Source organism: Myiozetetes cayanensis, unplaced genomic scaffold (genome assembly GCF_022539395.1).
Source record: "Myiozetetes cayanensis isolate MyiCay16 unplaced genomic scaffold, myiCay2020 scf23, whole genome shotgun sequence".
Taxonomy (NCBI): domain Eukaryota; kingdom Metazoa; phylum Chordata; class Aves; order Passeriformes; family Tyrannidae; genus Myiozetetes; species Myiozetetes cayanensis.
Genome location: NW_026087445.1, coordinates 5,681,700 through 5,694,737, shown reverse-complemented (window position 1 = coordinate 5,694,737; position 13,038 = coordinate 5,681,700). Strand labels below are relative to the sequence as shown.

The 13,038-nt window shown below is 42.4% G+C and overlaps 1 protein-coding gene across 20 annotated transcripts in view; it reads left to right on the top strand.

Moving 5' to 3' along the window:
• Positions 1–13,038, top strand: part of FNBP1 (formin binding protein 1) — a 94,534-nt gene that overhangs the window by 55,097 nt on the left and 26,399 nt on the right. For all 20 annotated transcript variants that reach the window (XM_050320272.1, XM_050320271.1, XM_050320274.1 and 17 more), the window contains exons 7-8: positions 8,350–8,478; positions 10,272–10,418. In XM_050320272.1, the coding sequence (XP_050176229.1) occupies positions 8,350–8,478; positions 10,272–10,418 (276 nt within the window). The remainder of the gene's footprint in view (positions 1–8,349; positions 8,479–10,271; positions 10,419–13,038) is intronic.

Here is a 13,038-nt window from a genome sequence, read left to right as displayed (position 1 = left end):
AGACCAAGCTGAGGGACATCTCCAGCTCAGGGCTCTGCTGTGGCCACGTTTGTCACTGAGGTTTAGTCAGTCAAGTCTGTCAGCAGTGAACTGCAGCATAACCCGAGGCTGTGGATACCTGCCTTCTGCAGACCGTAACTACTTAATTGGCCTCATTTTTCAGGAGGTGCTAAGTCATCTGCTCTGTGACAGTGGGATTTAATGTCCCCTCCCTCTCCTGTGCACATCAAGGCACCCACTGGCACAGTGAGCTTACCAGCATTTACCACCTTGAACTTACCACCAGAAAATGTGGTGCCATGCAAAGATGGCAAAAGATTTACAGCGTTTGTGTCATTAATGTGGCAAATACTTAGTGCAGTGAGTGGTCCCAGAGGCTTTTCTTTCCCTGTTCCCTGCTGTGAGGTGCACCTCTGCACAGGTGAGGTGTGCAAGGCTCAGTCCTGAGGATGGTGCAGGAGGGCCTGGCCTGTGCATTTCTGATTTGAGAGTGAGACACTGTAAGATTTTTCTGTGTTCTCTGCGTGGTGATGACTTTTATGTACGTTAAGTAGGTTTCTGCTTCCCATTTGCTCCACAGATGAAAGTGGCTAAAGCTGCTGTGTCTTTGCTCGTGGCATGGCTCAGATTTCCCATCAACTCAAGTGCAGTCTTTGCTTGGTAACGTGATTTAAGGCCATTGGATTCATGCTAACGTTACTTCCCTAGGTTATGCAGACCCCAATATCCTTCCTGAACTGCTTCCTTCCTAACGGATGATGTAGTGTGTGAACGCAGGGAGTCCCTCAGGACAGCAATTTGCATTTCTGGAAGAGTAAGCCTTGTTTACAACCTGCCATCCGTGACTCTCCGTGCACAGCAGCTGTTTCCCTTTTGGAATCATGACTAATTTAAGAGTGTCGATTTCTACTCAATAGAGAGTTAATGACTCCAGCAGGACTGGATGGAGGACTTAATAAATACCCATGTGTGTCCCATACATACACTGTGTGTGGTGTTAAGAGATCAAAGAGCAGATCATCAGTCAATTTTACTGCAAGATAAGGAAATCCAGCTGAACTTATATTTCCCCTTAGCAGTGCTCCTCTGCAGCAATGCTCCACGTGGCAATTTGACTGAGTTTTGTGACAATACAACTCTTGTGAGAGTTGAATTGCTAAAAGGAGGGGAGTGTGAAGGGGAGGCTCAAGAGCAACTTCTGACTTAAAGATAAGCAGCAGTTTCAATCAGGATTGCAATATAACTGGCATTCTTAGCTAGTGCAAAGCAATTAGTTCATGCTGTACAGTTGGAAAGCTCTTTTATAGTCATCCTTTTTCTGTCAAAATGTTAAAGCAGATCTTTTCAGCTTTGTAAGAACTAAGACCTCAGAATTTAGCCAATTTAGCTTGCCAGCTCTTCAGTGAATCATAGAATACCAGGTTGGAAGGGACCTCAAGGATCATCTGGCCCAACCTTCCTTGGCAAAAGCCTGGTCTAGACAAGATGACCCAGCACCCTTTTCATCTGCATTGTAAAAGTGTCCCACACTGGGGAATCCACCACTTCCCTGGGGACATTATTCCAATGGCTCGTTTTTCTCACTGTGAAAAATTGTCCTCTGGTGTCCAGTGGGGATCTCCCCAGGGTTAACTTATACCCTTTACCCCTCATCTTTCCCATGTGACTCCTTGTAAAAAGGGAGTTTCTGTCTTCTCTGTAGCCACCCTTTAAATCCTGGAACATAAAGTACCCTAAGCCTTCTTTTCTCAAGGCTGAACAAACCCAGGTCTTTCAGCCTTTCCTCACATGGCAGTTTCCCACTCCTTGGATGTCTTTGTGGCCCTTCTGGACCCCCTCCAGTCTGTCCACATTTCTTTTATTTCGCATAGTGGGGACCAAAACTGAAGCCAGTACTCCAGGTGTGGCCTGACAGATGCTGAGGTGATGAAGTGTTGAGAACACCTGCCTTTTCAATGTTGTTGTCGACTAATTCACCTCTCCAAGAGACAAAATTCATGTGCTGTACCTGTAAAGTTGGCCTTCAAGGCTGGCAGATTCATACTGGTAACGTTCTTCAACCCTGACTGGCTGTCCAGCACTGGCTGTGTTTGTAAATTCTTTCTTGGAGAGAGATGACTAGAGCTGTGCCCAGTATTCCAAGTATGAGACAAGCAATCTATTACACAGTCCTGAAATTTCCATTATTTATATTCAAGAAATAATTTCCACTGTTTATATTCAATACTCAGATTTATACACCACAGGATTTAATTGCTTATGTAGCACAACTAAACAGACCTCCAGAAATCATTTAAACATTGTTGGCCACGGCTCCAAATACATCTTTTCTTGTTCCCTCCTCCCTCAGATCCACATAACCTTCCACCCACAGAGATTCTCCTTCTTTTGTATTAAACTAGACCTGCTAGACATCCTTGTGGAACTGCATTTCTTTGAGCTGTGTGGCAAATTCCTGGGTGTTAGCAGGGATTTGCAGTTTGGTCACCCAGGGAGTTGGGGTTATTTAGTATTCATGACATGAGCATGGCAGTGCAAGGAGACAAACTTTTGGATGGAAGTTGTTCCCCAGGGCCTTGGAGCAGTGTGCTGAGAGGTGCTTCTCTGGCACAGGGCAGGGGGGCACGTGCTGCTCTTCTTAATTAATTTCATCCATCTTAATTGTTAGGGCTTTGCTGGGGCTGTGTTCCTTTGGGATATCTCTTGTGTTAGTGTGAGTTTCTGAATTTTGGCAGAATTGTGTGCAGTGCAACTGCACTAGATAACCATTCCTGAGATGTGGTGATGAGGATTTTCCATCCCCTTTCAGTGGCTTGCTCATTTGTGTATTATATTCAGCCAAAGGATTTCAGGGATCCACAGAGACTCAGATTTTTCCCCCCACATCCCCTAGTGTAAAAAAGAAAGGATTTTTCTCTTTGTTTCTTTCCCTGGCTGTTATTTTGCACCCCCATTCTACTTTTTTTTTTTTTTGCTTTCAGGAAAGCAAACTTCAAATCCTTTTTCTGCTTGCCAGTTCAGAGAGACCCGACTGGTTATTGTAAAATAGTAAACAGTGCAGCTTGATTTGGAGGCTATGTAAATCCAGGCCTGCAGTCCTGGCCCTGTTTTGAAGTCTGTGGCAGGATGCCCACTGTTATTAATGATTCTGCAAACGCTGCCAGTGCTGCTGCTCCCAAGAGGCTCCCTGATGGTGCCCGGTGGTCACAGAGAGGCTGTGGAGGGAGGACCAGAGCCTGAGGCTGAAAAAAATCTGTGAGCAATTGAAAGCATTCCTGAAATTGGTGAAGTGTTTCTGAGCCTGCCTTTATCATTAAGTTATTTTGAAGGGCTTGGGTAGTTGAGAGGTGGGGGCAGGGGTGATTTTTTTTTTTTTTTTTTAATGTTTGCATTTTAATCTGATCTTGGATTTGCCAAAGACAGATCTATCTTGGCAGGCAGTGGCCTGGCAGTGAAGCATCTCACATGCTGTCTGAGTTTGAAAGAAAAGAGGGGGTGCAGAATGGGAGAAAAGAAAGAAGGAATAAAGTGACACCAAAGTTTTGACTGGAAACTCTGCCATTCTGGACAAGAGCGACTGCTGAGAAGTTGAACTGTTCCACTTAGTGTGGACCAGCTGAATAGCAGCCAAGGTTTTTTTCTGCCCTTTTCAGTTATTCATATCACTCCCACCATAACAGCCCTGAGGAGCTGCATTTTTTGTCTGTGTAAACCCAGAAGACAGTGTGTCTATTGACCCTCTTGCTGTTTCTGGAATGCGTCTCAGAAAATTGTTCTCAGCAAAATCTCCTCATTCTTTTCTGCATTGGAGACCAAAAGGACAGAAAGTGGACATGGTTTAAAAAAATTTCTCCTTTATCACTTTATCACCAGTTGCATTTCATATCAGACAGGGCTTTGGGGGGAGAAGGGGTGTGTAACACTACACAAGGATTTGGGTTTTAATTCTTTTTAGAGGCAGCATGTAACATGTAGCAGCTTGATAACGCTTTCTCACACCTTCAGGGTTGGCCCCTCATAAAGATGTCCATATCCCCTTTCTCTGTTAAATTTTCCTGCTCAAAGGCATAAAGTATTAGGATTGATTTTAATTCAGATTGATATATAAAGCTTTACTTGTACTGCATGTTTGCAATGACTATGAAGACGTTCCCGTGTCTGGAATTCTTTGATCTCATTCTGCTCTTCAGTGACTGCTAAAGTTTCATCATGTTGCTGAACTGCAGGGGTTTTCATGCAGGTTCAGACTAAATATATCTCTCAAACACAGGTTACTTCAGAGTAAAAGTGTTGCTTATTTCTTATTTTAAGGGGGAAACAAACACTTCCGTAAGTACTTCAGTCATGAAAAATTTTAGACCATCGGTGTCCCACCCTGGCATCTGCCTCTCTGGTCTCCTGGTAGAGTCATGTAAACAGCTGAAATTAACTTTTGATGAAGTTTGAAAGTCTGATTTTTGCAACTCAGGGGTTAAGTAGAAAATTCTGCAGGAAATGTGGTTAAAATAATCTTGAGTAAATATCTTTGTGTTCTTCCTGCTGCCTTAAGAGAGAGATGCCATAGTGGTGTTGCAGACTCATATGGCTATTGAGTTTAGTGTTGTTTTTCACCTAAAGTGGGTGCTGTTGAGGCCTGGCTTGGTTTTGTTTGTTTGTTTGTTTGTTTGTTTTTTACTAAAGACAGCCACAGTTCTACTGATTTTTTTAAAAATCAAGGCTTTGAAAATTATTACTGCTCTGCAGTTCACTACTGCCCTGCATTCTCCCCCATCATCTAGCAAGGCTGTCTAAAGAAAATATAAAAGACTGGTTTTGATTGTATTTAATGGCAGTTTTGTCCAGGTTCTGTGAGAGGAGGTCACACATAACAAGCCTTTCCTGCTACTGGTGAGATTTTCCCTAGTTCAGTCTATCAGAGCTTTGCTTCCTTTACCCACAGCGTTCTCTGAGTTACAGAAAACACTCCCCTGGAGTGACTGTGTTTAAATCTGATTGCCATGGCAGTGGGAACCTGAAGCTTAACCTGTATGCTCACTGCAGTGTTAGTGGTGCTGCAGGTACTGGGCTGTCATTCATTTTTGGGAGCATTTTATAAGCATTTTGACATGTGTGACCTTATAGTTCTGTTGCTGCCTTGTGAGTTCAGATAAGAACTGCCTTAATGAAACCAGATTTTGGAGAGTAAGGGACGTGTTTGTACACTGTGCATGTTTATTTGGGGACAAAAAGATGTTATAATGGGATGTTTGGGATTGGGGGTGTGCAAAATCTGTGTGTCTTTTTACAGCATCAGGCATTTGAAAGCAAATTGCTGCTGTTCTCCCCACAAACCTCTCAGGTTTACTTATACTTTTTGCTTTTTGATGTTGCTGAAAGGTGACCTCATTCTTTCTTTCTTTCTTTCTTTCTTTCTTTCTTTGAAGAAGGGAAAGGATTTTTTTGTTGCATTCAGAGTACCTTGCCTTGAATCTCTTACAACTGAGCAATCTGGCAGTTTGTAGGAGATCTGGATTGTGGTTTCACATGTGGTGCTGGAAATGTGAGCTCTTGTTCAGTCATCCCTGCCCAGTTCAAGGAGAGAGTGTGTTAACTGAAAGCTGCATCACAGTATTATTCTCTTATATCTAAAGTCCTGGTTTGGTTTTCCAGAGCCCAATTATTCCAAAGCCTTTCCTTCTGGAAATACTGTTCAGAGAAAATATTTTACCCTTAACTCTAAGAAGCCCCCCCAAGAAAACCTCCTCTGAAGCTGTTTGCATGCACAAGTGAGCAGTAAAGAAGGCCAAACTTTATCTTCTGTAAAGCTCAACTATAAATTACTCCTGAAATAGCTCCTGTGAGTCTCTGCAGCTCCAGGCTACTGCATCCATTACTCTGAATGTTAAACTTAACATCAACTCATTTTTATCACTCAGTGCTTCAGCAGAGTGCAGGAGCCTCTAAAATGTTATTCTGTTGATAGTAGAAGTGATGATGTTAGAGTAAGTGACATACTCAAATGAAGTAATACAAAAATTCTGGGCTTTTAAAAAATATTCTTATTTTAAGATCCAAATACCTCATTGGAAAAATATTTAAGCTGTTTAAAGCTTGCCAAGTGCATTAAATGGCCAGGAGAAACAAAACAGCACTAGGGCTCTCACACAAAAATTCTTGGTTTTGGAATGCACCCAATTTTATTTACTCATCTGCTTCCCCCTCTTATTTGGGGCCAGTTAAGATCATTTTGGAAAGTGAGTGTCTACTCCTGTATACATTTAGCTCAGAGTTACTTTGTCATGTCCAGCCACTGAGTTTGCTCACGACAATGAACTCTGGCTTAATGCTTGCTGGATCTGCCTGGAAATGTGTAATAATGGATTTCTTGTTTTTCTGCTTCAACAATAGAGTCAAGGGACAAATTCCGGAGTTGCACTATTTAAAATCATAAAAAAAAAGAGAGAGACAGACAGCTGTATGAGTGGGAGTGGGGCTGGTGTACAGTCAGCTCAAACAATGGGTTGCTCTTAGGTAGATGAGGAGAATGGGCCTCACAAATGGATATTGATCTGCAGCAGCTGGGATGTGAGGAAGGGGTTGGGAGACGAGCCTGCACCGCTCCTCCAGCTGTCCCACCCTTCCATGGCTGACTTTGTCTTCCTGGTAAATTGGTGTTTGTAGTACAAGGCTACCCTGTTTTCCACTCACATTTAAGGTAGCTGTGTACCAGTGTGTGGATGATAAAGTTTAATAAGCTTTGTAGCACTTGGCAGGGAAATGAGTGATGTGGCTTCTTGGAATTTGATTGCAACAGGTAAATATTCTGAAGTTATAAACCCATCCTTTGCAGTGGACACTTAAAACTCCTGGGGAACAAGCAAAGTTGAAGGTCTGTCTTCTACTGGATTCATTTATTTGGTTATAGTCACATTCTTTTCCATTTGATGCTACTGTTTCATTCCTCTGATGCACTTGGTGCCCAGTATCTCCTCACTCTGCTTGAATTATTTCTGTAGAAAGAATGTGGAGGGATCTGGGAAATTCCTACAATTGACTGCAAAAGCAATAGCTGAATCGAGGTGAAGTAAATTATGAGGTGAGATGTGCAAGCTTGACAAATTGAGATTTGAAACCCTCTGGCAGAATTTGTTACCTTCCATTTATGATTACTAAAATGTTCCATGATTTGGTATTTCATGGACTTGTTGTCAGGAAACTTACTGTCTGCTTGGAACAGTTCAAAGCATAACCCTGATCTGAACTGGTTTTAATGGGAGTCCACTTGAAATAGGCTACAATTCTTTGTCATGTTGTGTTCCCTGAAACGCTCCAAAGTACTTTAAGTGATTTTTAAATTTAAAATTTAATTTTAATATTGAATTTTTAAATAACCCCCTTGTCTGAAGGGGTTATTCAGAAATCGAGCAGCAGAGCTCTGGCCAGGTGAGGGGGAGCTTCAGTGACAGGAGCAGGACAGGGAGTGAAGGCACGGGAATGTAAGAAGGGAAGAGAAGGAAGAGCCACTGGCAAGGAAGGAAAAGGCATCTAAACCAAACAGATGGGACAGGGAGTAAGGGAATAATATTGGACAGTGAAACAGATGACAGAAGGCCTTGGAAAGCAGAACTGTAAGGGGAAGAATCTGAAAATATAAAAGGGTCACTCAGGGACAGATTATTCTAGGGAAAGAAGTGAGATTAATTGCCCAGGGCTCTGCTGTGTTGGGTAGCAAAACAAATCATCTGTGTGGGTAAAAATAGGAAGGGAGTCATGTCTCAGCTGCTGCTCAGGCTCCCCATCCCTTGTGAGCTTCATACCAGAGCTGTTGGAGGGAGTGTGGGTAAAGGACTCTGCAGAATACACAGAGTTAAGATGTTTTCTCGTGATTGTGTTGGCCAAGGCATGGGAAATGAGACAAAACTGTGCTGGGTTTTTTCCTCACTTCCCTTTCCCCAGAAAATACTGCTCAGCAACAGGGAAGCAGTTCATTAGAGGAAAGTAGGTGCCACCCAACAGGGCGTATGTGGAGCAAGAAGTGTGTCCACAAGTGTGCTGAGAAAGTGCCTGTCCAGTGGGCAGGCACAGGGACAAGCCTGTTTTGGTGTTTGACATGTGTGTGATGAAGGCTGTTCATGGAATGCAAAGTGGTTCATGGAAACAGCACCTGTTAACACTAGAAAGGAACAGCAGCACTGCCCACACTGCAACTTGTGCTTGGGGAGATGAACTCCTTGACAAAATATGACTAAACCAAAAGCTGGAGTGTGCTGAGTCCTGTATCCTGGTGTTCCTGGCTAGTAAGATGAGGAGGACAACAAATGTAATTTCCTTCCATTAGTAAATTATAAATTTCTTTGGGTGTTTCTTCAGGCAAGACAGCAAGCCCAGCTGCGACATCAGATGGCAGAAGACAGCAAAGCAGAATATTCTTCCACCCTACAGAAGTTCAACAGTGAGCAGCACGAGCATTACTACACACACATACCAAACATCTTCCAGGTAAGGGACACTGGCACGGGTCTAGAGTAGCCCATAGTTCTGTGATGAGAACAGATGGTCATGTTGCACATCACCTCAAGTCCCTGACTTTGACTTTTTGCTAATTTTTGGGGTCATTCTTAGCAAATTTTACGTGCAGTCTGACACCCCACGAGAGGGTAGGATAAATTATCCCGTTTTTTTAGACTAGATATCAAGGGATCAATAAAATGTGAGGAAGGTGACATTGAACTGTCATGACAGATTACGAGAGCCTTTGGAATCCTCACAGCCTGGCTCTGTCCAACTCTTGTGCCTGTGCAGCTGGGGATGAGAACATCATTTGCATTGTTGGGGCAGGAGTCAGCTGGGCATCGTTGCATCTCACAGCCCTTTACAACCTGTGCTCAAATCACACTCCACAGATGTTTAAATGTAAGGCATAGTAATTCTGCAGTAGCTGAATGCCAAAGGGTTTAGTGCTGATTATGTCTTAAGGTGCCTAAAGAAAAGGGAGTAGAGGAAGAATAAAAAAGCCATCCCATTTATTGTGACTGGAGACCCAAATTTGTGCTTGGCTGAACGAACTGAGATTAATGCAGTAGAACAGAAGTTTGAAATGACTGTTCCATTGTAATGGGTCATGAGCATCAAAAGTGGAAAATACAACCTTTTTAAGGGAGGAAATGTCACATGCTTGTCATCAGATGAGAAATAGCTGATATTTGCGTAGCAAACACGCACTTTCCTACCCATTGCTGGAACTTCTGAGCTAAGTGGGCACCTCCTCTTTTGCCCCATGGTGTTTCAAACCAGTGCCTTGAGATAAGTTATTCCTGGAGTCATATATAACATTTTTTGGCAATACATTTGTGTTTAATGGAGGAGCTGGTAGGCACTCTGATGTGTAGGTGGGCATGTTGAAGTCCTGCAGCTGTGCCCTTTTCCCTATCAGTGCCCCAGTAAGCTCTGGTGCTTTCTTTCAGATTTTGAAATAAGTTTGGGGTTTTCTGCAAAGAATTGATGTTGCTCGTGGATCAGTCAAGGCAATGGGGATTTTTAAGCTGATGAAGTTCCATAGGATTCCTGCAGTCCAGTGTGTGAAACAGGCTGTTCCTGTTCATGTCCTTCTGTATCCTGTTGTAATTTGTCATAATAGAATTATGCCACATCCAGTTTCCCTTGTTGTAAATGAGAGGCCTGTGGAATAGATGCTGAAGATCTTGGCACTGAATCCACTGAGCAACGAGGAGCATATGTTGGGAAGCCCTGGTGTGAACAACACGTGATGTATTGTGCATCAATACGTGATGTATTGCATTGTGAACTATACACGATGTAGAGGACTGCTTGTAAACCAAAAATTACCTTCTAGGGAAAAGGAGAAGGGGAGACATCAAGATTTTTATTTCCTTGGGTTCTGCAGTGGAATGAAAATAAGATCTCTCAGAACATGCACAGAAAATGAGTTTATTGTTACAGAAATTCTCTTTAAAAGCCTTAGGAGCCAATCCTTACAAGTCTAAAGCTGGGGGTTTGGCAAATCAGCAATTTTTAACATAAAAAGTTAATTGAAAAGTTCCCAGTAATAGTAAAAGAGATTACTTTTAGAACATCCTGAATATTTAGAACATTTTGATGTTTGAGGGGACAGCATCACTTGGTGCCTTCCTGAGAACAGCTGTCCTACTTTGTCCCGAAAAATATATTTAAACCAAAAGTTTTAAAGCAGCTGATGTACCCTGGGGAGGAAAACCGGGTGAAACTGTGAAGTTAATCTTGATGTTTGATCTGAATGAAATGTAACATTTTAGAAAATACAAGAGATGGAGGAGAGGAGGATCGTGAGGATAGGTGAATCCATGAAAACCTTCGCTGAAGTCGACCGCCAAGTGATCCCCATCATTGGGAAGTGTCTGGATGAGATAACAAAGGCTGCAGAATCAGTGGATCACAAGAATGTAAGTGTTGCATTGTTTGCCTTGTTGATTGTCATCTTTAGTATTGATCTCCTGTACATGGAGAATTAAATCCTGTGTCCAGGCTGCAGCACCAGAGCTTTGCAGTCGGAGAACTAAACCAAAGCACAGCTTCGTGTCCCAAACTGCTTTGTCTGAGGCAGGATGTGCTCAGATTATTCCCCAAATCTACTTAACACCCAGAAATGCCTCTACTGCCACTCTTGTTATTTTTAAGATGTCATCTTTTAGGAATATTCTCTCCTTTTGCCAGGATAGTTACTTTTTGAAATGTTGTAATTGAAAAGTAGGCTTCTGCATAGAATAAGTTAGTGTTGGATAATTTCAAAGGTGGTTTCTATGTCTCATAGTCAGAAAGCAGAGTTTCAGAAATGTCTTCATTCCAGTTAGTTTTATAATAATGAAAATCTTCAAAGGATTGGCTACATAAACTATTGCAAACCACTTTGGCAAAATCTTCCTGTAAAACCTTTCTTTGCAGATTTGGGGTTTGCTGGCAACCTGTAAATGAGTAAACCTTGCCTTCTGAGAATCACTGTAGGATGCAAAGAAGCCTTTCTGATAAAAAGGCTGATAAAGAGCTCGGTTGAGCTTCCTGATGTTCAGTGACCACAAGGGCAAATGTGTTTTCTGTTTTGTTTGCAGAATGATTTGTTCCCTCCCTACACCAAATCTTCAGCCCTGCTCATGGATCACATTAGTGCTTCAAATACAGCATATGTCTGGCTGACTGTTTGAATTTCCCATACATGTTTCTCACTGGCATCTTTTCTGAGCTGTTCAGTGCCCAGAGCCATGAACTGGCAGCATAAACCCAAGGCTGAAGTTCTGAAATTAATCCTGTACTCTCTGTTCAGCAACTGCTCTCACAAAGAGCAGAGGAAACCAAGGAGTCTGACAATTACTCTCTGAGTAGGGAAAACAGGGAACTGGGGTACAGATTCCTGTGTTAGAACAACATATCCTGCTTTTGAGGCACAGCTTTTGGTGCTGTGTGGTGAAATCGTGTTGGGGAGATTCACCTCTCAGCCTCTGCTCTGCTTGAGTCTTCAAGTGAGGTCTTAGCAAAACACACAGCTGGCTGTTTGAACCAGGGTGAATTTTATATTCAAGTCAGTCTCTGTTGCACACAGAGAAGTCAAATTGGTGGCTCCTGCATCCTGACCTCTATTTTATTGGGTAGTGTGAAGAACCAGAATGGCATATTGGGTCAGATTTAATACTTTCTGTGTAATATTTAAGCTGCAGAGAATAAAGTTCTGCCTCGTGCCCACTTTGCACAGGGGCTGTTCTTTCAGGCTTAGTTACTAAATGTGTAACCATGTAAATAGGTTATTTTATGCTCTCATTGAAGTGTTCAGAACTCCTGATAATAGCAATAGAAACTGTCTGGAATCAACTGGGAGTCCTGGACAGCTGTAACTGTGTTTCTAATAGTTTTAAATGTTTTCTTTTTTTTTTTCATTTCTCCTTTCTTACCACTTGAGCAACACAAAGGTCGTGTTGCAAGGGTGAGCTGTGGTGACTGCCAGGTGAACCTGTGCAGAACCCGATTCAGAAGGCTCTAGCAGCAGATAAAACTAATTTGTTATGGACTTTAAAGTTCCTGTTATGACATTATCTCTGTGATATATGGAGCATGCTGGTTATTTTTAGCTCCATTGTAGTGGAAGGATGTTTTGAGTAAGTGGAAAGAACACTGTAAAATTAAAAGGAAAAAATGAAAAGCATCGTGCATAGAATAAAATACCAGTGGGGAATTTAATATAACACTGTGTAGACTCTTATAATCAGAGAGTGGTTTGGGTTGGAAGGGAACGTAAAGATCACCTCATTCCACCCTCTGCCATGGACAGGGACACCTTCCACTGTCCCAGGTTGCTCCGACCTGGCCTTGGACACTTCCAAGGATGGGGCAGCCACAGCTTCTTTGGGCAACCTGTGCCAGGGCCTCCCCACCCTCACAGGGAAGAATTTCTCCCTAATATCTAATCTAAACCTACTCTTTTTCAGTTTAAAGCCCACTAAATTTCACAGAATCTGTGAAATGCCTTCGAAGCAACAAGTTCATCTGTTTATGTGGTCAGGATGGTGATGCCCCTCTCTAGAGACTACTAAGATATTTGTATTCCGAGGCACAGTTTGTCTAATGAACTTAGAAGAAAGCTGTTAGAGTATAACCAAAATCTCCCTTCCCCCCAAAAAAAAACCAACAAGTAAATGAGAACTGTGTAAAAATACTTTTTCCCCTGAGTCCATTAGATTTAAATGCATTTGGCAAGATGAGATCTGAATTTGAGCTTATGTATAATTAATTGTGTTTGTAGACCTGAGTAGGAGAAGGTCTGTGTATTGGTTTTACTTTGATTTGCTTTTTTTCTTTTCCCTCTGTCAAAAGAAACAAAACAGCAAAGCCATTGTACACAGTCTACAGTCAGTGTGGCTGACTTATATCCCTCCTAATAGTGCCATGAGGGAAGGTGGTTTCAGTCACCTTAAATCTTTGTTACAAGTCACTTACCTGTTCAGGTACTGAGGTGTGATTGCTTTTGTAGTCAGTAAAGTTAATAAGCTCTTGGTGCTTTTAACCAGTAGACACGAA